Here is a 24,669-nt window from a genome sequence, read left to right as displayed (position 1 = left end):
CTGCACTGCTGGTCTAACTTTGCTCAGTCATCACATCTAGTAGTTTCATGACTTTTACATCCTCTTCATAAAATGAAAGGGCTTGAAAGGACAAGTATTACCACCCACATAGGGAGTTGATGAGATGATGCTGTATAAATGCTGCATTATAATCAAGAACATTGTAGTATTAATGTAGAACATCATATAGAACAACAAATAGAATTACATCACATGCTGCATTCACTTGCACTTAAACATCAGAGATTTACATAAAGGTCAGTTTACACTAAATATTTGTTAGAATTTAATTATCTACTCTTGGGGTGGCACCTGATGGACCAGTCTGATTTTAGGGGTGGCTCTGAGGCAAATGTAACCCACTTGTGTGAATCCTGCACAAGGACATTCACGTTAAGCTTTTGTAACCCTGAGCATGCTGCTTGGTTAGGTTCAGGAAAAACTACTTTAGTATGAAGAAAATATGTTTCAGCATGAAACAATACAACAATACAACTTGATTTCCGTTCATCTCTCAATGAAATTATCTTCCCAAAAGCCAGTTTCCTCACCACAGCTTAGATTAAAAACATGTTTTAATGTGATTTACATTATCTGCCTCTACAACAAACATGATTGAAAGTTATGCTCAGTTCATGAGCTTCTTTTAAACCTGCCTGCCATTGCAACAAATGCTCCCCCAGACAAAACATGGCGCAGTACATAATAAACTTCTAAACGAAATGACTTTAAAAGTCATGATGGGTTTCACACGCGTGGAAACGTCTATTTTAAAATGTGACTTGTAATGAGGCTACTTACGAAACAGCAATCAAGGATTCAACTTTTTTTTTTTTAATTCCCTTGGAGGTCCTGGATCACGTGTGTTGTATGAAACCATCGCTGCTCGGTTAGGTTTAGGCAACAAACTGCACAGTTAGTACTGGGTCATGATTTGGCTTAAAATGATCACTTAAAACAAGTCACATCAGACTCTGATTTGAATAAAACTGTAATTGGTGTACATTATTAAAATAGTAAGTATTCCAGTTGAGTCTCATTATCTACACAAGTCAGAAAGGAAAGTAAAAAAATGAAAAGCTTTGCGTGAAAAGCTGATTGGGAAAGGCCTTTAATTCCCATAAATGTCACACCACACTACATCTCATTCCTGCTTTGTGATTCCAGCCTGAGATTTACTTAATCGTCAGCTATCTCTGTTTCACCGGCCTGTCTTTTATTCACCACTGTGAAGATGCTTTTTTAAACTCACTAACTTTATTGCAACCACTTTCTTTAACATCAATAGCTCCATCTGTGTTCTCAAGCCCTTTATAGCTGCAGGGATAAAAGGCTGTGTTATTTGAATAAGCTGAGTCAAACCAGATGGGAAATATGAGTCCGAGACTGGAGCGTTACGGTGAAAAATCAATGATTCCCAGGTTTTATATGACACTTTGAAATCACCTACAGCCTCCTAGATCTCTTATATCTACCACAGCATCAACTGTATAGAGTAATAACTGTCCTAGCACAGCAATTACTGCAATAAGCATATCAGAACTTCACATCTCTTTTGTGGTTTTCAATAGTAGCTGTAGAAATTGTGTAAAGACGGGTGTGGCTGCACAATTTAGCCTGATAATGTCAAGCTAGGATGTAGCATTGATTCAGGTTTATTGTGGAAATATCAGGAGATTGTAGATAACGTTGGGGGGGGGGTTACAGACTGTCAAATATTTGAAGTGCAGCCCAGCTCTGTTTACCTCAGTCAAAGGTTCTGGTTGAAGCTGTAACTATTGAATTATGCATCACAAAGACAACAGAGCCAGAGGTGTCAGTCAGAGGGATTTAAACAAAAGCTTCTACTGCTTTTGCATCGCCACTCTTTCTCGTTTTATTTTCAAGTTATCTGAATGAGCAAATGATGGTCAGGAAATGATGCATTTTTAGTTCCAGAAAACAAAGCAAAACCAGTTAAACTCATTTTAAGCATGTATTTGCATGATGTACATTTGCATTCAAAATTTACACTTACAGTACAAACAACATCTATACACTAGAAAGGATGTGAATATTTAAAAAAAAGGAATGTAAGTGGGAGACAAGGCATCAAATCTCAAATATTTAAGTAAAACTTGGTTATTAAAAATAGTCCCATGTAGGGATAAGTGAAAGAACTGAGATGCGGTCATATACAGAGTCCAGTCACAGCATATTCATCTCACATGATGTTTTGTTCAGAGGTCCAGTAATCTCACTTGATTATTTGCAGTGGGAATATATTTAATTAGTGCATCCCTTTGAAAGAGTCTGATTTTGTTATGTTTTTTTTTAACAAGGGATCCTTAAAGATACTTACTTGTTCAGTCATGAAGCCACTGCAGAATTCCTCTTTTATAAAACTGGGTCAGTCAAATCAGCGATGAAGTTAAACAAATGTGCTTCTCACATTATAAATATTTGAAAGCAAATTGATTTTTCTCTTGTATAAAAATGGAATACCTTAGGTAACCGATGTTAGCTTAGGTCCATGGAAAATCTAAACTTCTATAGTTGTAACAAACCCTAGATCTTAATCTTACCAGGCCTGCTGATCCAAGAGGGATACAATGCACTGATTTGTTTACAGTGAGCAGTTCAGAGGCCAGTAGAGTAGATCACGGGTCTACGGTGGGGATTGTGCTAACCTTGTTGTTCCTGCTAATCCGGCGTTCGGGCCGCGGCCTCGGTAGTTTGGTTTGGATCAGCTCCTCAGGTGTGTTACCCAGTGGAGGCAGCAGCCTCTTCTTGCTGTTCCTGGTCTCAGGTAACCACTGAGGAGGCAGTTCAAATGGTCCAAAACCAAACTGTGGGGAGTCTTCTGCGTCAGTCGGTGTCGCAGGTGCCACCTGTGATGAGGAGGCATAAGCACATGTGTGAACCGGAGATGCACGGGGTGCTATGATTGCAGGAGGGACTTCCTTGGTGATGACAAGCCCTCTTTCAGGCTCTTTTTTTGTATTCACATCACCTCTAAGGCTCCCAAGTCTTGATCTACCCTTCTGGTCCTCTTTGGGCCCTTGAGAGGGGATCTCATTCTCATTCTCCACATCCTCCTCTTCTTCCTCCTCAGAGGGTCTGAAGATCTGCTGCTGGCCAATGTTAAACATCTCTAGGAGCTGGCTCCCAGATCGACCAGCTGTTTCCAGCCCCACTGGCTCCCCAATTGCACCCTCTGCCCCTAAAGAAACCAGACCCCCAGTACTAACCACGTTACGGCGACTGTAACGTCTGTGGATCCTGGCTAGCAGGTCCAGCCAGCTGTGACGTGCTGAACGGTTAATGGTGAGAAACAGTAGAGGGTTGGTGAACAGGGACACCTTTGGGAGCCAGAGGGCAGTGAGATACAGTGAGACAGGCAGATCTTGAGTGTCTGCCAAAATGGTACGATAGACCACCAAAGCCCCATAGGGGGTGCTGCAGGCTGAAAAAGCCAACACAGCAGCTAGCAGGGTGGCGTGCAGCTCAGCTTCTCTTTGGGACACGTACGGGATGGAGATGCTATTCTGTGGCGTCCGCAGTGCAGCAATGATCACCTTCTTTTTCTGGCTGGCACTGAGCGCTCGGCGGATCAGAAGCATGAAGAGGAAGACCAGGGCCAAGGGAAGGATCACAGTGGTGACGTTGTAAATCAACACATACACCATGTGACCCAGGGAGAGGGCATGGTCATCGGAGCAGGATGAGGTAACGTAGACATCCGTCACATTGGTCACAGCAAACACAGGGAGGCTGGCAACAGCTGCGTGGACCCAGATGTAGATGACCAGATCTCGAGATCTTGCATCAGAGATTTTCCTCTCTAATGGGAACAGCACCGAGTAATATCTGCAGACAAAAACACAAGTGGGTCAGCTCACATTAAGGCTTGAGAAACTGTGACATGTCACAGTAGGAAAGGAGCGAAGGTGTGAACCTGTGACCTGAAACAAGTTTTAGGATTCTGCTGTTGCTCAGAACTGGTCCTGCTGCATAAAGGGGCCTTTTGTTTGAGTTAAGTGTTGCCTGAATGCAGTCATGCTGCAGCTTATCAAAATCTCTCCTAAGATGCTTTACATAGAAATACAGATAAACAAAGTGGAATTTTTAAATTGAGCGTGTCTAAAATACACACACCAATAACAAGCTGAAGCACCTGGTTCTGATAAAACATTTCCACTATTCATGTGGGCGAATGAAGTTAAGACAGACAAATCTGAAATTTAAATATACTCTTACAAACGTCTGAGCTTCAAGCGATTTTACCGAAAAGGCGGAAGAGGTAAATTATTACATTAAATGCACATTTATCCTGCAGCCTCTTGACACATTCATTACTGCATGAAAAAGGCTTATTGATATTATTCGTCACAGCTAGTTTCTGAGGTATTTTAATATTTTACAAAAAGAAAAACGTTGAAAATTATGGAGGACATAAAGATAAATCTGAATCTGCATATGCTTAGAACTTTAATCATATCACTCTTTTTGGAAAAGGGCTGAAAAATGTTTGTGCAGAGGTTGAAATCACATGGATGCTTTCTTCATGTACAACAGCACCACCACATTTCTTTAATTTTTACACAAAAGAAATACATAAATAAGTTATAACCGTTACGTCAGTACTCAACTATACTACAGTAAGAATGTGTGTACATGAGCTTGAAGCTGTGCTGCAGTCGCTGCTTTAATTACCCTCTTAAAGAATTAATAATTAATTGGTTTGATATCAGTCTCACTGTAGTTGCTATGGAGTCGACAAATGAAACCCGCATTTATTAGCTGTATTTTCAGTGTTTTGCTGGTTTTGTGAGGTCGTATGTGTTCTTTAAATGTTGATAAATGAGATTTTATAATTTACCTTTCCATGTTCTATACTGTAGTCCTCCAGTGTTGATTTTATGCACATAATAAACTAGTGTCTAGAAAAATATCAGGTAATGGCAAGATTATATGCTGACAGCAATATTATCAGTGATATCTAAAAATAATTTAGCTTCTGTGCTTTTTTTCGTAGGCATACAGAAAGAATTCCAGATGCCAATGTAGCTTTTCTGTGCAGGACAGAGCTAAAGTTTTGTAGTCTAGCACACAAACAGTGGTCATACCGCTGTTTCATCCAGTAAAAACTATTTCTTTTAAACAGCAAATGTTGAGGAAAAAATTTCAGAATCACTAAAACTGGCTTGGATTCACTGAATCATGGATTTCACTGATGACCAACCTTCTCCTCTTGTTCCAACTTTTCTGTATAGATTTTGAAAGAGCAGCTTTGCTAAAATTAGATAAAAAAAAAAAAGAAAAAAAAAGCTTAGCTTTAAAAAACTAAAAAGCATACCTAGAGTTTGCACAAAAAAAATAAATAAAAAAAGCACTGGAGATTCTAGAAACATGTAGAATAAGGTACTCTGGTCAGATGAGACTAAAAGTGAGTTTTTTAAAATGTGGTTTAGCTTAACTTGTTGAGCAGCTGTCCAATAGACAGAGGCTACACTCGTTTGATGGATCCCAACCCTGGTTTGAATCCCAACCTTGGGGCGGCGTGGCTCAGCAAGGTAGAGCTGTCGTCTTGTAACCCAAGGGTTGCCGGTTCGGTCCTTAGCCAAGTCGAGTTCATGTCGAGGTGTCCTTGGGCAAGACACCGAACCCCTAATTGCTCCTGATGGGTCGTGGTTGAGCGCCTTGCATGGCAGCTTCTGCCATCAGTGTGTGTGAATGGGTGAATGTAATGTATGATGTAAAGTGCTTTGGGTATCATCCCAGGTACAGTAAAGCGCTATATAAATACAGACCATTTACCATTTCCCTCTACTTTCTATACTATTGTATGTTTTTTCTCATTTTAGTAAACTTTTTGTTTAATTCTTGTTTATGTCAGGAAATAATTGTTTGGCCTCTGCTACTTTAGGTGACTTTTGCTCTCTGCACTTGTTTCACAGCTGTTTTGTGTTTGCTGATGATCCCACTCTTCCACACCTGGTTATAATTAGTCGTTACTTTTTCCCTCATTTTTGTACATGTCAAGGTTTCTTTGATTTTTTATTCCTGTCTATTTTTAGGTTGTTTTTTTTTTTGTTTGTTACCTGTTCTTTGTTTACCATGTTTACCTTGTTTTTCTTTTTTCTTTTATGTTGGACCTCTTTGGTTAGTTTGCTGGATTCTTCTGACTCCTCCCTTTCTTGATTGCTTGCTTTGCACATTGATTTCTGTGTGTAGCCCTACCCTTGTGTTATTAATTTTTGGACTTTGCCTGATGAATCTTTTGTTTTGGTCCTCTATTCCATTAAAAATTGCAGACATGATCTGTAAATCAAACTATGCAAAAACCCTTAAATTTAATATTAATTCCAGGTGATGAGTCTACAAAACAGAAAAAAAACAGAAAAAAAAATTTACATTAACAAAAAAATTTCCAATTGAAAAATGTTGGGTAAAGCCCAGATAGCTGGGAAAAAAAGTAAAAACCCCGGCAGTGGTTGTTTCAAATACTAGCAGGATGAGGATAGGAGGGGGAGATATGACAGTTGAGATAATACATATAAATATATCTGGAAGATACGTTTATATGTATCATTTATATAAATATATCTTCCAGATTAAATAGGGTTCAGTCACCAATACTTTTAAGATTTGGGTGTTTGTCTATGTGACTTTATGTGGGCACCAGCTGCTACCTCCGGCAGCTTTTGGCTGCAGCACTTAGCACTGCAGGGAGGCCTGGGACACATGCTCTATCGATCAAATCTTCCACCCCCTCTTATCCTCACCACAGGGTGTTGATGGCTGTAAAAGACTTTTTCAACAAGATAAACAACAATTTTCTAGAGTTCTGTCCTCATTTGAAGCTGCTCCATAAGTGTTAAGAGAATTGCTTGAGCTGTCTCAGCGGACCAGTGCATTGATGAGGTGATCGCGCAATTGATTTAAGGGATCCATTTTTCTGAAGCACTCATTCTATATTTAGTGAAGTGAGTGGGAGAGGCCCTCTGGCCTTTTCATAACATTAAAAAACAGGAGGCTCTTTTTCTTTATCTGCTTTTTAAAAGGTGAATTTTAGCCATTATGAGTCGCCTTAATTTCTCAATCAACTTTACTTCTAAAAAACTACCAAGAATATAATTAATTTAATTATTTTGACCCTTTAAATGCCAAATTTATTACATTACTGAGTTTTCTAAAAAAAAAAAAAAAAAAAAAAAAAAAAATTGTTATTCCTCATGAAATACAATTTGTACACCTTTTTTGTGTGTTTGTGTGTGTTTTTTATTATGACTGAACTTGATTAAATGATTTAGAAAAAAGCGGAAAAAATAATATTTTTATAGCAGACTTTTTTGCCCTGTAATGGCCAAAAAAAGGTATCAAATTTCTACCAGTTGTCCTATTGAACTTTAAATTAAATTTAAATTTTGAATTTTGAAAGGCCTTCAAATGTCTTTTTTACAAAAAAAGAAAAAAAAAATCCTATTTGCGATAACACAACTGAAATGGTGGCCAAAATTTAAAACTAAAACAGACCAAAAAGTCCCCAATAACCTATAAAGGTTCATTTCAAACTTTTCCAATCATGAAGAATTTTGTTTGGGATTTACCTGTCAAGTGCAATGGCGCTGAAGCTGAGCACGGTGACGGAGCAGAAGAGCTTATGGAGGAATTTAAGGGCCTTGCAGAACAGAAGCGTGTGAAGCCACAGGCAGCAGCGTGGGCTGGCTCCGAGGGCCACGTCGAAGGGTACGCACACCAGACTGGCACAGATACCAGAGCAGGCCAGGTTCTTGATGAATCGATTGGTCACAGACTTAAAGACGCTCGTGCAGCATGTACACCACAACACAGTGGCATTACCTGTGAGGAGGAGGAGGTGGGCAAAAGAGGAAATCAAATTTAAACCTAATGCATAATTTAGTTTAATACGTTTTGTGCAAAATGAGAAAAATTTCAGAAATCAAGTGGCACATGACCCTGGAATGCAACTAAGCGGACCTGATGCTGACATTTTCCAGGGAAGAGCTTAAATACAGTGCATTACTAAACAAAGTTATCCAACCACTAAACAATATTTCAAACAGCTATGGATTTATGCAGCCATGTTTCATTCATAAGTACTAATAATGATCTCAGTCAGGGCTGTGTAGGAGCCATCTGCTGCAGAAAAGAAAACAATTCTTCAAGACTGTGTTTTTAAGCCACTGCAGAAGGACTTTGGTGCCTCCCTGATGGCTTTACATTACAAATATGAATTTAAACAGCTAAAGAGCTTATAAGTTTAGCGCAGTACTGCGTGGCGTTTGAAACCTTTAATGTCCTCACTGAGAAAAAAGCAACGAAAAAATGTGTTCATTTCTTTTGTATTGGATGGATGGATGGATGGATGGATGGATGGATGGATGGATGGATGGATGGATGGATGGATTCCAGAAAAAGAAACCTTTGGCGAGATGTGTGACTATGCCAGGTTGGTGGTGCTTTGGAAGTTTGTTTCAGTTTACTGTTCATTTCAAAATTTTTTAATCCTTCTGTTTTATTTTTATGTTTTATGTTGTTGCCATGGAGACATGTTCTGTACATGATCTACACTGGTAGTATTGGGAATGTTGCACAATATTCCAGTATTAACTGGATTAAGACCTAAATTTAAGAAAAATACTGTCATATACTCTGTCAGAAACGTACATTATTAGTATGTTTCTTTGACTTAGAGCACAGTCTAGACTTTTGTACCCACTGGGGCTCACAACTGAACCTCAAGGTAAGGTAAGGCAAGACAAAAGGTACACTCATGTTCCCAAGTAGTAAATAGTACATATAGGTACTGTTTCTTCTCAATGTTAAGATATTTGGCAGTTGGGAAAAACAAAAAAATAGTTAAACAAGCTTTAATAATAGATAAAGGCTTTAACGTTTCCATATACATTCTAGTCAGATTTTAATAAATGATATTGTGCAGTCTTGAAGAAAAAAAGGTTAATATGTAAATCTACATTTTTGTAGTTTTTGTGTTTTCTTACAACGTACTCTTGATTTAACAAACACCTAAAGTTTTAACTAGTTCACATTATCCTCATTAGTATCATCACCCTAGCTGTAGCTGAGGAGGAAGGGTGGTTTTGGGGTAGCCAGAAGGTTGGAGGTTCCCAGGTTTTCTCTGCCCGCATGTCAAAGTGTCTCTGTGGAAGACACTGAACCCCACTTGCCTCTGATGTGTTCCTTGGCTTATTAAATTATATATGAAAAAGAAAAAGTATTATCTTTTTTCTGGCCTGTGGTGGGAGACAGATGACAATGGTACAAAGGAGTATTCAATGCTGAGGGTACCACCCAAGTGACAACTCTTTGTAGCCCTAAAAGTATGATACTTTATTTTCTACGAGTGTAGGCAGCACTTTCAGTTCACCTTAACCAGAAAAAGTTATTAAGAGTGTACAATAACTTTAATCACATTATGTAGACATGTATGCAAACTGAATGTATTATAATGATCTAGCAGAGTTTTTATCATACATGCACCATGCTCCCTCATTCAGCCCAGACTAAGGAGAAAACAAAGCAACGCTCATGTTTCGACAGAACTGTATATAATGAAGGATGGGTGTAAACTGCAGTGGTATATGTGCCATGTATAGAGTTATGCTCTGTAACATCTTTTTAGGAATATGAATGGAATATTCTATCTGCAACTCATGTAAACATAATCAGAATATTATCTCACTTAGAAATAGGTCAGCATTGGGAATATGTTGTGCATGTAAACAAAGTCATTGTATTTCACTAATTCCCACTTGAACTTACTTTCAGGACACAATGAATCTTTCTGTGTAAGCCTCTAGTTTAAATGAGGGTTTGTGAGAGTTAATTATAATCATGGCTGTAAGATGTTTTGATCAGGTGTTGCATAGAGTTTCTCTCTGCAGGGTGAAGAAATCAATTAAATCTAAATTTAATAAGACCACTTGTTCAGGTGCAAACTGTGCCTTTTTGATGTTAAGGTTTTTATGTAAATATGAGGTTAATTATGATTAATTAGATTTTAGAAGGTGAATTTTAAGCATCCTATCATGTGATGATAGGTCATTATGAGGCTGAGTGGGATCAAATCAAATCAAACTTTATTTATAACGCACTTGTCATGCAGAAGCAGCGCTTTTGAATATGTATATAAAAAATAAAAAATTTAATAAATAAATTAAAAAACAGCTCCTAAGGATGAAAGCTCCTTTACCCATAGAGTGTTATCTGTGTTCTCCAATGTCAGAAACTGGAAAGAAGTTTGTGTTTTTTCTCTGTAAATGTTTAAAAACATGTTTCAGTCAGTGATTGGAAGTTGTTATCAGCTGATCTATTTACAAAGCTAACCAACAATCCATTATACAGCTTTAGAAATCTGGCCCAAGAGGTTTCAGATGGAGCTGGAACAAGTCATTTTTAGGAGAACATGGCATGCTTTATTAAAAATGCAGGATTTCAAGAACACGGATTGTTACCGAACAGCATACAGAAGTACTCTGGGGAAGCCCTAATGTAGTAGTAATTAATGAAACACACTCAGCCTCTGCATTCTGGGTAGTTGACTCACATGAGATATTAAGATGAGCACAAATACTCATTGTTTTGAAAGCAAAATTAAACAAAAAGTGAATGCTGGTGGCAAATAGGTTTTAGATTCTACTGTTATACTGTATCCAGTATTCACTGTTGCTATTTATGAGGCAGTGTAAAGAAGAACAAAAAGATGTGACGGGAAAGGGAGTCCTACAAAACCCATTAATGCTCTCACAACCAAGCTGAACTGACATTTTAATCAACACTCAGCACATGTTGAAGAAATGATTCAATAGATTACCATAATTTAATATAAAAACAACAGCTTTGATCAGAAACAACTGCTAGAATTGAAACACGTTACATGCAAACATGCAAATAAAAATTCCTGCTTGCTTTGTGAACCCAGTGCTCTACTTTAATGCATCGACCCTGACCTTTTTAGCAGTTTGTGAAGTGACAAATAAAAATAACCTTTATGAGCACAAGAAACCCTTGTTAAGAACATGTCAATGTTTAATTTAAGCTCTAAAGACTAAATCATCAATATTGCACCATTCAACCCAGGATTATGTTAGCTAACAAGGTTTTGATGTCTGTAATGTTATGACTGGAACTATTTGAGCTGACTCTGACCTTTTTCTATAACTGCTTAGCATGTACTGGTATAAAAACTGGAGGAAATTAAGAGAAATTTTGTTGCCGTCCATTTGTGTTGCTTTTGTGATCGAGTGCTTCACTAGTATTGTTGGACCAGCTGCAGTTCGATGAACACCTATTGACTTTAACATCATTCATTTAGCTCTAAAATCAAACAGCAAAGTCCCACCATGATCACATATTAGTTGTAAGCTAAATGAGAAAGACGCATAACTTATCAGAGGCAGTTTGTCAGATTGACAGATAACAGTAATATACTGTAAATCCATTTAAGACTATTACAACTTTTGCTATACCTAAATGTCATCATCTTAACAGCTTCACTGGGTAGTTAAAATAAACAACAATCCAACCACTGATTGCTGGGATGTTGTGTTTTGGACTATTGCCATTAATGATCTCTGCAGACTGAACCATGACCTGTTTTTGGCATTTAAAAAATAATAATGCCAAGGCGGCTGTGTTTCCTTTAATACAAAAGTAAAGTACTGTAAATGTCAATGACAGAACACAAACAGACTAATAGAAATGCAATAGAAGGAAATCACACAGGGAAAAGTCTAGTTAAAATGTCATAAATCCCAGGAAATCAGCAGTTTAATAATGACGTGTCAACCATAAATTTGCAACACTGTGGTGGCTGTAGTTCAATTTGCAGGTTCAATCAATAATTGCACGTGTGGCGGTTTGATCATTTTAATCTAGCTAGCAAGCTAGCAAACACAGAAATTGATGGAGTTCAGGTAAACAGTTTGGGTGAGTAGTAATTTACCAGTAACGTACTAGTTGCAATTCGACATTGTTTTCAGTCAAAGACGAAAAAGATCCCTGATTCAATCTAGCATCAACAAGCTAACGTTTGTCATGTCAATCCCTCTCAGCGTTCTACATGTGGTATCACAGCTACAATACAAGTTATTCTGAATCCTTATCAAGTCTGCATTAAACAGGTGTAGCCAGATACAACTGTGACTAGCTAACAGTCTTTTGTACGTGTTCATTCAAACAATGTAACCTCCATTGTTTTAAAGTCAAAGCTTGTTTTATCTCTAAAACCACTTTGTCCTTTTGACTCTTAAAATATTCACCTGGCACTTCAGGAACACCTTGGCAACCATAATCACAGCAGCCAATGGAGAGAAAGAGAGCAAACACAAAACATGAATGTTTTTTCCACTCTATAAAAGGCAGTCCAACAACAGGTAGCAACAATGAAAGGAAAAAATCCATGGTAGGTCAGTTGTGTCATCTCTGCATGGGCGTTAATAGGCTGCTGCTATCAGTGAAGCAAGATGAGTTCAGGTGTCTAAAGATAGTAGCATGCACTGTTAAGATTGAAAGTGTGAAACATCATTAACACATTTAGTAGTTGCAGAGGTTTTCATTGCTTTATTTTCCATGACAGACTTATTTTATGAATGAGCTAAAAAGAACTAGAGAGAAAGCAAGCACACTCAATTTTTACAGAGCTGATTGTTGCCGGTGTCATCCAGTGCCATTCACGCTGTAAAACATTAGCTGCATATCAAACTTTAATCCAAGCATTAGCAAAACTAGATAGCTGTATATAATATTCACTAAGTAATTATTAAAGGTTAAATAAAAAGACAAAAAAAACAAGTCAAGATTTTGGGGAAAGTATGCTTTCTGTCTTTTTTAGATGAGATGTATGGAGTTATATGTTTTGTAACTTGTATCACCATATTTGTGTGAACACAATTACAAAAGGTGTCAGCAAGCAAAGTCTGGAACTGAACTCTTATCCTCCAGGATGACAACTTTCGTCTCCCACAAGGCAGGGTTCATCTGAGAAATCTCCAGAATTTAGGAGTGAAAAGGACGGGATGGCCTGTCCATAGTCCTGACCTCAATCCCACTGAACACTTGTGGAATCAGCTTGGGCATGCTGAGAGAGACCAACACAACTGCAATGGCTGACTTGTGACCAGTACCTGACTGTGTAAAATGCTGTGTGTCTTCAATTACCCAATCCAATAAATGACACCAAACAAGAGCCAATACCAGAATAAGCTGTTTGGCATTGGGAGTGAAGAGTTGGTAAATTTTTTTTAAGACACAACCAACATTTTTTTCAACCTTTCAGCTGTTCCCTGGAGGATAGTATGTTAACACCACCCCAAAGTGTACAGCAACACTGTGAATCATCCATATTACTGACAGAATTTAATGAGCACTCACTAGAGCCACAATAAAACTTTTCATATGAATATGCAGTTTGAAAAACATCAGGTCAAAATGTTTCATCACCTCAAGGGATGCAAGGGAAGAGATGTAAAAGACAGTCCCAATAAGCCTCATACTTAGTCAGGAACTTAAGCTGTTGTAAATTTAATCTAAACCATGATCTTAAACATGACCAAGTTGTTATAATGCCTAATCATAACCAGTTTAGTTGCCTTAACCTAACCAATCATCAACATAACATTAAAACAGTAACCTTACACTGAAATCACACAGCCAGGTGTGTGAAAAAAACCAGTGGTCTCACATTGGCGTCTAAATCTGGTCTCCAGAACTAAAGTTCGAAAAACTTTTTATGCCACAAGCTTCTATGGCAGACTCTTTCTTGCTTGCTTAATCTCAAATTATTCAGAACATAAAATGGTAATTTATACAGCAAAGCGACTGATGCCACACTAACTCATTCATGCTTATGAATCATAGGGCGGTATAAAGATACCCAGACTGAATTATTATTATTATTCATAGACCTTTTCCTGACATTTTTAAGTCAATTATTGCAGTCTTAAGGGGATGAAAATCCATTTAAACCACAATCAGAGCAACAACAAAAATGCCTACGTCATGGAACCAGCATGTCTCATTCCTCCCTGATAATAGCTCTGTGGATATAAAAGAAGATGAAGCTTGAGATTTCACAGAGCACAAAACTCTTTTTTGGTCTAATTTTTGTACTGAATGGTGCCTGTAGATAGAGAAGCCTCAGTCAGACTTGTAATGAGTATTCAAATAGAAAGTGATGGTAAAATGAATGCTGTTCTTGGTGCAATACTTTCCATAATCAATGGTCGTTCAGCCTATTATATTTGCAAAGACAATTTATTATCAATAATTTTAATTTAATTTGCACATCCATTCATTTGCATTTTAAGTCTAATTGTCGTTAACAGATTAATTACATGCATTACAGCGGCATCTCCTGACCCAGGAAGACTAAGGCTCACATTCACACTACAGGCAAAAACCATAAGTGATCTTTTTGTAATAGTTTGAACAGCCCAAATCTTCTTTTTTTTTTTTCCAGATCCAACTCAGGCCACTTTCATATGATATCAGATACAGATCTAATGTTTTTAAAAACGACTCACTCTAAAAAAGTCACATCGCATTTCATCTGACTTTTACATCACTGAAGTGAGACTGACGTCACAGTTCTGTGCCAGAGGAGGCGGGACTCTGCAAGATTGAATCCAAACAATGAACAGAATAATATTATATCATTATTTTGTCAACGCCAACTGCACAACTTTGAGACTAATACAAACCTGGTGACGTGTAGCATCCATATTCACCTCCATGAACACAGCGTGCTGCACGTTACATTGCATGTAATATTGTCTCTTCCTCTGTGTAAGCGGATCATTTTAGAGCCATAAACTGTTCACACAGGAGTCTGATGGTGGTTGTATCAAATTATAATGTAAACAACTATGTGAAAAAATTTGGATCTCAGCAAATAAAGGAAACAAAAAAAGAACTAAATTGAGAATTAAGACCTGCAGTGTGAATGTAGTCTAAATGGCTAAAAGTAGATGCATAATAATGCCTGTGGAGTACTTTAGATGTTGAACCCATTAAACATGTTGTCATTTAGTCTCACTGGTCCTCAGAGGTCCCAACTGACCAAGTCCATGACTTCCCAATTGTTTATATTTTAACTTCTGCATTTTAAGCACAAAAAGCAAGCTTTCTCATTAAAGAAAACCTTGAGTTCGCCTATAAAAGGTTACAGGATACCATAAGTTAAGGCTCAAATAAAAAATTAAAAAATTTGATATATTGCTGTCCTTGTGTTACTAAGTTATAGCTATGCAAAATTTTCCTAACTGATTTTAACATCCATCAAGTGCCAACACATAATTTTACTGTCTGAAAATCTTACAGGGCTATGGTGACACTTGTGTTAATTAATTTGAGGTCACAATGTTATAGTTAAATGTTCAATAGCAATATATATGATAAAGGGGAAAAAAGGCATTATAGGCCATGCTGCCAAACGACTTTCATGCTTTTCTGACACTACCACATTGCACTGCATAGCAAGAAGTGGCTTTGAGTCAAAGCAATAGCCATTTGGTCCTCTTTCCCCCCCGTTTTATTGTCAATTGCACCATGTTTCATCATAATGAATGATGTGTTTGGGCACTCTGCAAAATGTCCAGCATCTCTGAGTTCATACCTTTCTAAACAACTCTAGCAATCGAGACAGAGTGTTTTTTTCAGCATTGAAGTCACAGGATGTCACAGCGACACTGGTAACAAATGACACATATATTTGCTGTGCTCATTTTCAGTAGGATGATTGTGTTTCTGGCTGCCAATATGATGGAAAGGATGTAAAAGCCAGAACCATGTGAGGCTGGTGTGCTGCTGCTGTCCATCAATTCACAAAGCTCCCTCCTCACTTTGTCAACATCTTAAGCAACAGCAGCAATATCAACAGGTTCTGCTTAAAAATTACACAAAAGATAATCACTTTGTTAATATATAAATAAAAATGGCTGAAAATTCTTATTTAGGTTGCCAACTAAAAAAAGAAATTCTATCTTTAATAAACGATCAAATCAAATCTGGCCAAACACTGCATGCTTATTTTGTGTTTTTGGCATTTAAATTATACCAGTGTAGCTCTGTCTTACATCCAATAGTTTGCTGTAAACCAATATTTATTGTTTTTAGTTATTTTATGTTCAGCACTGTGTTCAGTGGCTGCTGTTGTGAAGTGCTTTTATAAATAAAGTTGGCTTGGCTTGGCAATATGTCAACACACACTGCAATTCTGGATAGCAGCCAGCAGGGACTGGGCTTGCAGTTAGGTGTGTGAGAAATGGGCATAGCCACTGTCACCAGCAGGTTTGTAGATTTTGGGGGCCTCACTTTTAATATTTTGATCTTTTGGAACCAGGAGTTACAAAGCAGTGGTGGATCTGACTGTAAAATACAAAAACTCCCAAACCAATACAACTTATCCATCATAAGAAAGGTACACCCTTAAAGGTACCACATTTAAGAATGACTTACTGGTAGTAAAGATGCACATAGACCAAGGTTGTCCATTGTCTGTCCTAGAGGGCTACTGTCCTGCAAGTTTGGCATGTGTCCTGCTGCAGCACACTTCAATCAGATTTATGGCTCAACATGTTTGGGCAGCATTTGACAACAAGCTGTTGAAGAGAGCCCTTTATTTTGAATCAAGTGTGTTGAAGTAGGGAACCATCTAAAACCTGCAGGATTGCAGCCCTTGAGGACTGGAGCTGGATACCCCTGGCATAGACATTACCTTAAAGCACAGTTGTGATTGGACGGTGGCCGTCATAGCCAAAACTCTTCCAGACAGAAACATGCCTCAGATGCAGCAATAACTGCAATACATGTAACTAATATTTGTGCCTTTTAAAGTGTTATTTATCCTAAATGGTGTCTTAGCATCAAACAAAGCCAGTACTGCTGGTCAGAGGTTTTTTGTCCATTCAGAGACACCATAATAGATATGGCAGGACAAATATAACAGCTTTCATGTATGTGGCATGGCAAGTTAATAAATGGGTCATTCTATGAGAATAAAAACACAAGTTAATTTAGTAAAGTGATTAGTTACCAATAGAAACCCAGTTTTGTAATGATATATTTTTTCTGTCAATGACCTTTGATTTTGTTACACTCTGCACAGGCAAACAAACTGATCTGTGCACAAATTAAATCTGATTCCTCTGCATTTAAGGATTTGTAAACACAGGAACCTTTTTAAAAAAGGAAATGATGCCATCTGTGAGATTGAGGGTAAACTCCTTTGTCAACAACATCCATTTTTGTGCAGTTTGTAATGTGTACATGTGTAAAAGTATTGTATGTATTCAAATTGCTTGATATTTGTGTGTGGATTTGAAAATTCAGTTTCCAAATGCCCTGAATTATTCACTAGTGGATTTATAGGCTACACGTTTATATTTCCATACACATGCCTAAAACTCATGTTTTGCAACATTTCTGAGGATGTAAGTGATTTTTATTTTTGGCTTTTCTGTATTATAAGAAACCAAACAGCATTGAGCTATCAATATGGTAAAAGTATCTTGTTGCTGGCTATTAGGATGGATTGACTAGATCATTGCTGCATTTGCATCACATATTTCAATTAAGCTATGACCCAGATTTTGGAAAATTGTTGATGGTTTTAGAGGGGAGGAAAGGTGATGCTACTTCGAATGCTTAAATCAGTAAATTAAACATACACAATGCACCTGCAGGATTTTATCTTAAACACTGCTCTGTATATTTGGACTTACCGAGCAGGGAACCTATGAGGATGAAAACCTGAACGGTTGTGGTGAAGTCCCGGTAGGCTTGCTCTCGGCTGAGGCGCTGCTGCTCGTCCGGTCTGCTACCCTCTGCAGGGGGGCTGCTGTCCCACCGGGTGGACGGGCTCGAAGCGTTCAGGAGATCCAGCAAGAGGTGGGCTGCTGTGAAATTTACTGCACCATCCCCAACGGTTGCTGTCCGGCTCCAGTTCTCCATCTCGATTCACCGAGATCCCGACGATTTTTATGAAAACTGGAAGGATGTGAGCTACCAACACTGAAGGGGCATTTCTGACCTGGTCTATACTGATGGTGGAAATTCTGGTAAATGCAAACGGAAAAATGGAATCGAGCCTACATGTGACAGATTATAAAGCCTAGATACCTAGATGGATGGATGGGTAGGCGATGCGTGCTGCTGCCAACAATTAAATGATCTTCTGTCAGTAAATATGGTAAAAAGGGGGGGGTGATAAATAGTCATTTATCAAAGCACAAGAACACGGAAACCCACAGCTGCACACACAATCATTGTCCAGCAGGGATGTGTGGTAGAAATTGGAGTCAGTGAAACCCATGCGCACCGTGGCTGGATGGATGGTGCTCACTACCACCGAGCGTACCTACAAGTACAAACACGCCGGGCTCTGAAGTGTCCATTCCGGGATCGAAGCGCAGATCCATCACCTCTCCCCAGCCAGAAAAAAAGAAAACATTGTGGCTGACAGACTGCTACTCCTGATGCCGCTGCCAATCGCACAGTCAGGGGCTGCTTCCTGGTAGACTGGACGGTGTGGGGTGACACTGCAACTGAATCTCTCTCAGCACGAGGTGCAAGACTGAGGAGGAGAGCCCCTCCTAGTCTTGTACCAACAAACTACTGAATCTTATGAATGACGAGTGTCACGACCAACTCACATTCTGCTTAATAATTTTCAAACTTCCCAAATATTCAGCAGTAAATAAAACTGTTTTACTTCCATCGCATTGGAAATCTTCATGTAACAGAAAAAGGTGATTAAAACTCAAATGAGGTTTCCTTTTTTCACACTGCTGCTGTTGTCTTGTTCAGTCTGTGCTCCCAACAGCTGCTTGTTACATTCCTCTTTGGTTTGATGGAAATACCAAAAGCAGCAGACATGTCTCTGTAATGCAAAACGCTTTATACTTAACCTGAGATTTGCACAAACATAAACATACGCATGTTATTTAGCACTTTTCATAACAATGTTAAGGGGAAAAAATTCCGTATGCATGAATAAAAAATACTTTATTAATCCAAAGTAATAAAATCTAAAAAATCTGAACTCATGTTTTAATGCCAAAATGTTTTCCAACTTTGACAATAGTTGAACTGTTTAATAAATGAGTAAAAAGAAAGAAAAAATAGACATGGCATCAAAAAATCTGAGCATTCCTTGTCCATCATTTTATCTCATGTAAGTCCATGTCAGATGATGTCTGAATCAAATTCCATTCTTTCAAGCAGATCTCAAGTAAAGCAGCTTAACTCATCACAGTAAAGTCTTTGAATCATACAAGAGCTCATCATGTAAAATCCTAATGTTTTTAGCTTTAGTGAGGGAATTAAAGCCTTCAAGCTACTTGTAACAGTCAAATCTATTTCATAAGCTTCCATATTATCAGAACATGTATAAACAGATGACAAGGTAAAGGAAAATGCAGCATAAGGTGTTTTAAAAAGATGGTGGGCCACCATGTGTGGGCAGAAAAGCTTCAATAAATCTTAGAACTGTAATGGAGGAATGCACTGGAGGCACCGTCATCCTGGAATTGACCATTTCCATCAGGATGGAAATCTATAAAAGCGATCATTCAGAACAGCTTTTATTTGATTTGCAGTGATCCAACGTCTGAGCAGATGACTGGACTCAAACAATGCTAGCTGCCCATTCTTTAATGGTCCATCATTGAGGTTTTTGCTCCAAATGGTTATTTGTTTGTATCTTTTCTATTATTAGTAGTAAGATTAGTAAGATATTAAAGTAGGGAGGCTGTGCAAAGTCTGCATGATAAATACTTCACATACTATTTATTCGGGGAGGTTACTGAAACTCAATACTGTGCAGTACTGTTGTAAAACTGTGTTACAATAAACTAAATAATTTATTAAGCTAACTTCAGTTTTCCTGAAATGACTTTTTCATATACTTTTAAATCACAACATATAGCTTAAAATAATTTAAAATATATTACAGAATTTTGACAGAACCCATACACAAAATGATTGCAAGTACCTATAATAATAAAAATGTCATTAATAAGAGCAATTTAAAAGAAGGCTCATGCAAACTTCAACCAATCATGTTTATACAGTAGAAGCACCCAGAACCAGTCATTTAGTAAGAGCTGCCATTGTTAAAAATGCTTACATCTACCTGTCAAGAATGTTAATGTGTGCAAACTTGTGTCACAGCCACAAACAGGTGGCTAGAAGCCTGGCAAGATGGATTCTCTTGTGATCTCAGGAGAATACAGGTGCTTCACAAGGTAGAAAAGAGTATTTAATAACAGAGATTTTGTGATGTCATGAAATGACATCTGGAGTGAAAATGCTATATCACCAGTAAATTCAACATCAATACTGATGGATAATCTCATGCTAAACTGGAGCATTAGATTCACCTGCTGCAAGTCCAAATATCAGTTTTTCTTTTCACCAACACAACATGTCTAGGCTACATCATGTGACCTCCACTGTACTTAATATAAATATTCCTGCAGTGTCATTCAATATTACTGACATTTCTATGTATGTGCAACTATAGGAAATTATGAGGATTGCTAGGAAAAAACACTCAGGAATACTCAATAAGCTTTATACAGCGCTGACAGCTAACAAGTGCTCTTGTTACCCAAGTGGCTCCTGAAGAACAGCTGGACTCTTTCCCACAGGTCCAGCTGTGCCTCAGAGTGGGCTTTCGGCTCTCCACCAAACACCACTTCCCTCCCTACAGCTGCATGAAACCCAGACTGACAATAAGGCATGTAAGGGACTTCCAGAAAGTGTCCGGCTTTCGGATAGGTCACCAGCTGAAATGATTCTTTGCCATTATTTCGAAGTATCTCAGCAGCTTGCTTGGCAAAAAAAGCACTGTTCCAGTTGCGGTCATCCTCAGAGGCAGCAAAAAGGAACTGGCAGCTGGAACGTTCAATTGGAATCAAAGATGCCCTGTTCTTTTCCATGGTGGGGTCTTGTAAGGCGTCGCGTATATCCATGAGCCCAGAGTTTGTGATTTTAACATTCTTTATGACAGGTGTAAGAGGAGGTATTACCATGTCTTTGTAGTGCAAAGGAATCACAGCATTTGCATTGCAGCCATTTATGAAGACAGTTGCTGAGATCCCAGAGAAAAAAGAGGACATCGCCAGGGCCAGAGCACCACTATGAGAGATGGATATGATCCCGATCCCAGGACCTTCCACCTGTGTGGAGAGGTAATCTGTTAATGATCTCATATAGTTTTCCTGATCTGTAACAGTTCAGCATAGCATAAACATACAAACATCAAATCAGATGATCTCAGTCCAGCTGAGCTGAATCCCTCCTACTTAAGACCATGTTAAAGGAAGAAAGACCCTACAAGAAGTCAGAGATTTAGTTGTCAGTTATGAATACCTACAGAAACAACTTAAGTGAGAGAGCAGCTAAAATGTTCCTCCACTCGACAAGTTGGTCTCTTTCCCACATCTTTCAAACCCACAGGACTTTATATTAAAAAAGGCACTCAAAGTCTCAGATAAAGATAAATACATAATTAAATAAATAAAACACCACTGCCATATTCTGGCAAAGCATAATTTTCTGAGTCTTCCAAACATGCTCAAGTTAAAAAACAAATGAATATATAACAGGACTGTATAGTCTCGCTCCTTCGCCTTTGAGGAAATTTAATGTAATATTAATTTTGATCATTCGGAAAAGGTTCAGAGAGCCTCTGTCAGATGTGATGTCACAGTAGCACATAGATGAACCACATTTAGTCAGGCTGTTTCATCCATCCAAGGTGGTAACCTGTGGAATAGCTTGCAACAGTCAGTAAGAGAAAACTCCACTTACGATACATTTCAAGTCCAACTGAAAAACTTTTAATACCGTAGGAAAAATAACATATTGGTTGCATGTGTGCCATGGCTCTGATATATGTGTTTATGTGTGAGTATATGTATACATATAGGGGTGTGTGTGTGTGCATATTTATGTTTTTATAGATAACTTGTTGATAAGCAAAGGTTCTTGGTGAAAAGTAAAGGTGTGTTTGTGTATTTGCTCACTGTATATGTGAGGTGGTTCGCAATGTGGGTGTGACTGAATACATGTGTGTGTATTAGGGATAATACTGCTTTTATATTGTATTGTTTATTTTATTAATTGTTGGTATTATTTTCCTGTTCCCCGTTTTGTGGACAGCAGATGGAAATTAGTCTTGGGTTATAATCCAGCATGTTTACATTAAAAGTTAAGTAATGTTCATTAACAGGCTTTAGTAAATGAAGGCCTTTGAGCATGTCTCCACACAAAACTGCTGATTTCAACCTGTCTGAGATTACAGTTGTTTGCCTTCGTGTGTTACCTTTATTGTTATCTTCATTAATTAGGTTTGATCACAAAACAGCTCTGTATATATTCATGTAAAATCCACTGAAATTAAAAATTTAAACTTTCAACATATGCCCCAAACTAGGTTCCGTGTTTAAATAAATCAAATGTGGTGAGATTTCAGGCGATCGACGAAAAAAGCAAGCTATTTCCATTATCATTTTTTTTATCGCCCTAACCTAAAAAGGTTTGTTTTGTCTTACAAGCTTTGTTTTTAATTAATAGAGGCTAGTTTTCTAATTAGTTAAATTATATTTAATACGCAACACTTTGAGTGGACTTGACTGTTGTGTTTCTATCATTAATCCCTGGGTGTGACATCTCAAAGTAGCCAGCAGATGGCAGTGTTAGCACACTAAATACAATCATACCTCAATGATTTGGCTGCACACTGTTTTACAATAAGTAAAACATCACTGGTTCTTTAATTGTCAACACTTACCTCTGGTCGACTCTTTAGATATGTTAAAGCTTCCTCAAAGTACTCCAGATCCAGGTTTTCAGGGTTTTTAGGTAAACCTTGGTAACGATAATATGCCAGTGACAGAACCACAAAACCTTTACTTGCCAAGAGGCTGGCTCTGGGTTCAGTAAGGCCTCCACCTAAAGTGTACAAATCAATAATTCCTGGGAATGGACCATTTCCTGAAGACAGACAGACACCAAGTTAAATATTTAGTATTTTACACAGATCTTTTTCTACTCTAGTTCCATGAAAAAGCTAACCTGGAGGTATGAAGAGGACTCCTCGTATTTTGCCCTCTTGTAGAGGTATTCTTTTCATCCCTTCAGTCATGTATCCTCTCTCATTGGTTTCTGATGCTAAGACCTTACCAGTCTCCTCACTCAGGGCTTCAAACTGCACCAGTGTTGGGGTGAGCACATTCTTCTTCAGCAGTTTAGTGTGTGGGATGTCTGGTGCCATGGCCCACAATAATCCCATAGGCTCCACACCGGTGTAACTGCCTCCCAGAGAGGGTGCACTACAGACATCTACTTGGCCTTTTTCATCAGCTTTATAAAGGGCAGAAGCTTTGAAAATCATCCCTCTATCATCAACCAGTTTGGACCTCAGCTTTACTGGTTTATGAGGAACAAGCCCTTCAACTTTTATCTGCACCAGTTTATCAAAGAGACAACGAACACTGGGGAGAATTTTCAAGCGCACTTGTGCGTACGCCATTTTGGTTGTTTCAGATGGAATCTGTAATTTATTTAAGTTGTCCTTTACTTCTACTACACTGACCTTTGTTTTAGTCCTGCTGGAGCAGCCTTGGCATCACTGCATCTGTCAATACAATCAAAAAGTTGATAAAGTTAGGCCTAGTAAAATTCTTTAACAAAGATATGCACATCCAAAGAAAACCTGTGTTCCTCCATACTATATACACAAAACAATAACAAAATAATATTCCAGAGAATCTTTGCTTATGGGCTCTCACAAAGTTAATAATCGTTTTAATGAACATTGTGTGTTTTGAGGTAAATGTAAGCTTCACTTGAAATATGAGTAAAATTAGCTTAATATCTGAACAATGTAGAAAAGATAAATGCAGATAATGGACATATTAAGGCAATAATGTAAATAAGTCATCTGTGTACACAAGATGTTTAGATTTCATACAGGAGACAGGAGAGGGTCACGTGGGCAGCCGTGAGGCGTTTAATCAATTATAGCACTTTACAAAGACGGGATTACTTACTATATTTAGCACCCCATGACCTTCCACTGATATCTGGGTGAAGGATCAAGCAATACAGATCGCTGTTTTTCAGATTTAAAAAAATGTGCAACAAAGACATAAACTTAAACGCAAACCTCACACGTTGCACTGTTTCATTATGTCATTATTAGCTAAGGTTGTAGGTTTGAGGCTATTGAGGAATGCTTGTTTACTGCCATTGTTATATAAGACTAACCGCTTACGTTTATATTAATTTAGGTCCCACTGTATGAACTAATAACATGACATAGTGTGTCATTCTCAATCTTACCTGCACAATCTTGCAGGAGTTTGAAACCGCAGATATTCACGGCTTGAAGACTGACAGGAAGCAAGTAGCTGGGTTCAACCATTTTCCAAGAGGAGGTGAGGGGGGAGGTTTTTGTTTAGCACTTATCTTTCTTGCTTGTGAGCATTATAAGACCACCATTGTTCATAATATTAGTTTTAAGAACATTACCTTGGAATTTTTTTCTGGAGATTCTCGTAAAAGAAAAAAAAGAAAATTATTACAGTCAAACTAGAACAACCGATTATCTACCACCCCTTCATAATGTTACTGCCT

General features: G+C 38.1%; 2 protein-coding genes across 4 annotated transcripts; both read right to left on the bottom strand.

Moving 5' to 3' along the window:
- Positions 1-1,814: 1,814 nt before the first annotated feature.
- gpr176 (G protein-coupled receptor 176) lies at positions 1,815-19,225 on the bottom strand. Of its 2 annotated transcripts, XM_041976618.1 has the most exons (4): positions 17,748-19,225; positions 12,288-12,305; positions 7,593-7,845; positions 1,815-3,849 (listed from the first exon to the last, which is right to left on the bottom strand). In XM_041976618.1, the coding sequence occupies exons 1-4, from the start codon at positions 17,974-17,976 to the stop codon at positions 2,640-2,642; spliced, it is 1,710 nt and encodes a 569-aa protein (XP_041832552.1). In that variant the 5' UTR covers positions 17,977-19,225; the 3' UTR covers positions 1,815-2,639. The 2 variants fall into 2 exon arrangements, with proteins under 2 accessions (XP_041832552.1, XP_041832553.1); XM_041976619.1 differs by lacking the exon at positions 12,288-12,305.
- Positions 19,226-19,236: 11 nt separating this feature from the next.
- LOC121634128 (acyl-coenzyme A thioesterase 1-like) lies at positions 19,237-24,462 on the bottom strand. Of its 2 annotated transcripts, none has more exons than XM_041976621.1 (5): positions 24,376-24,462; positions 23,107-23,668; positions 22,823-23,025; positions 20,441-21,206; positions 19,237-20,408 (listed from the first exon to the last, which is right to left on the bottom strand). In XM_041976621.1, the coding sequence occupies exons 2-4, from the start codon at positions 23,561-23,563 to the stop codon at positions 20,616-20,618; spliced, it is 1,251 nt and encodes a 416-aa protein (XP_041832555.1). In that variant the 5' UTR covers positions 23,564-23,668; positions 24,376-24,462; the 3' UTR covers positions 19,237-20,408; positions 20,441-20,615. The 2 variants fall into 2 exon arrangements, with proteins under 2 accessions (XP_041832555.1, XP_041832554.1); XM_041976620.1 differs by lacking the exon at positions 24,376-24,462 and adding an exon at positions 24,308-24,369.
- Between the last annotated feature and the right edge of the window lie 207 nt (positions 24,463-24,669).

This window comes from Melanotaenia boesemani, chromosome 22 (assembly GCF_017639745.1).
Source record: "Melanotaenia boesemani isolate fMelBoe1 chromosome 22, fMelBoe1.pri, whole genome shotgun sequence".
NCBI classification, from domain to species: domain Eukaryota; kingdom Metazoa; phylum Chordata; class Actinopteri; order Atheriniformes; family Melanotaeniidae; genus Melanotaenia; species Melanotaenia boesemani.
This window is presented reverse-complemented; position numbering and strand designations above follow the sequence as displayed.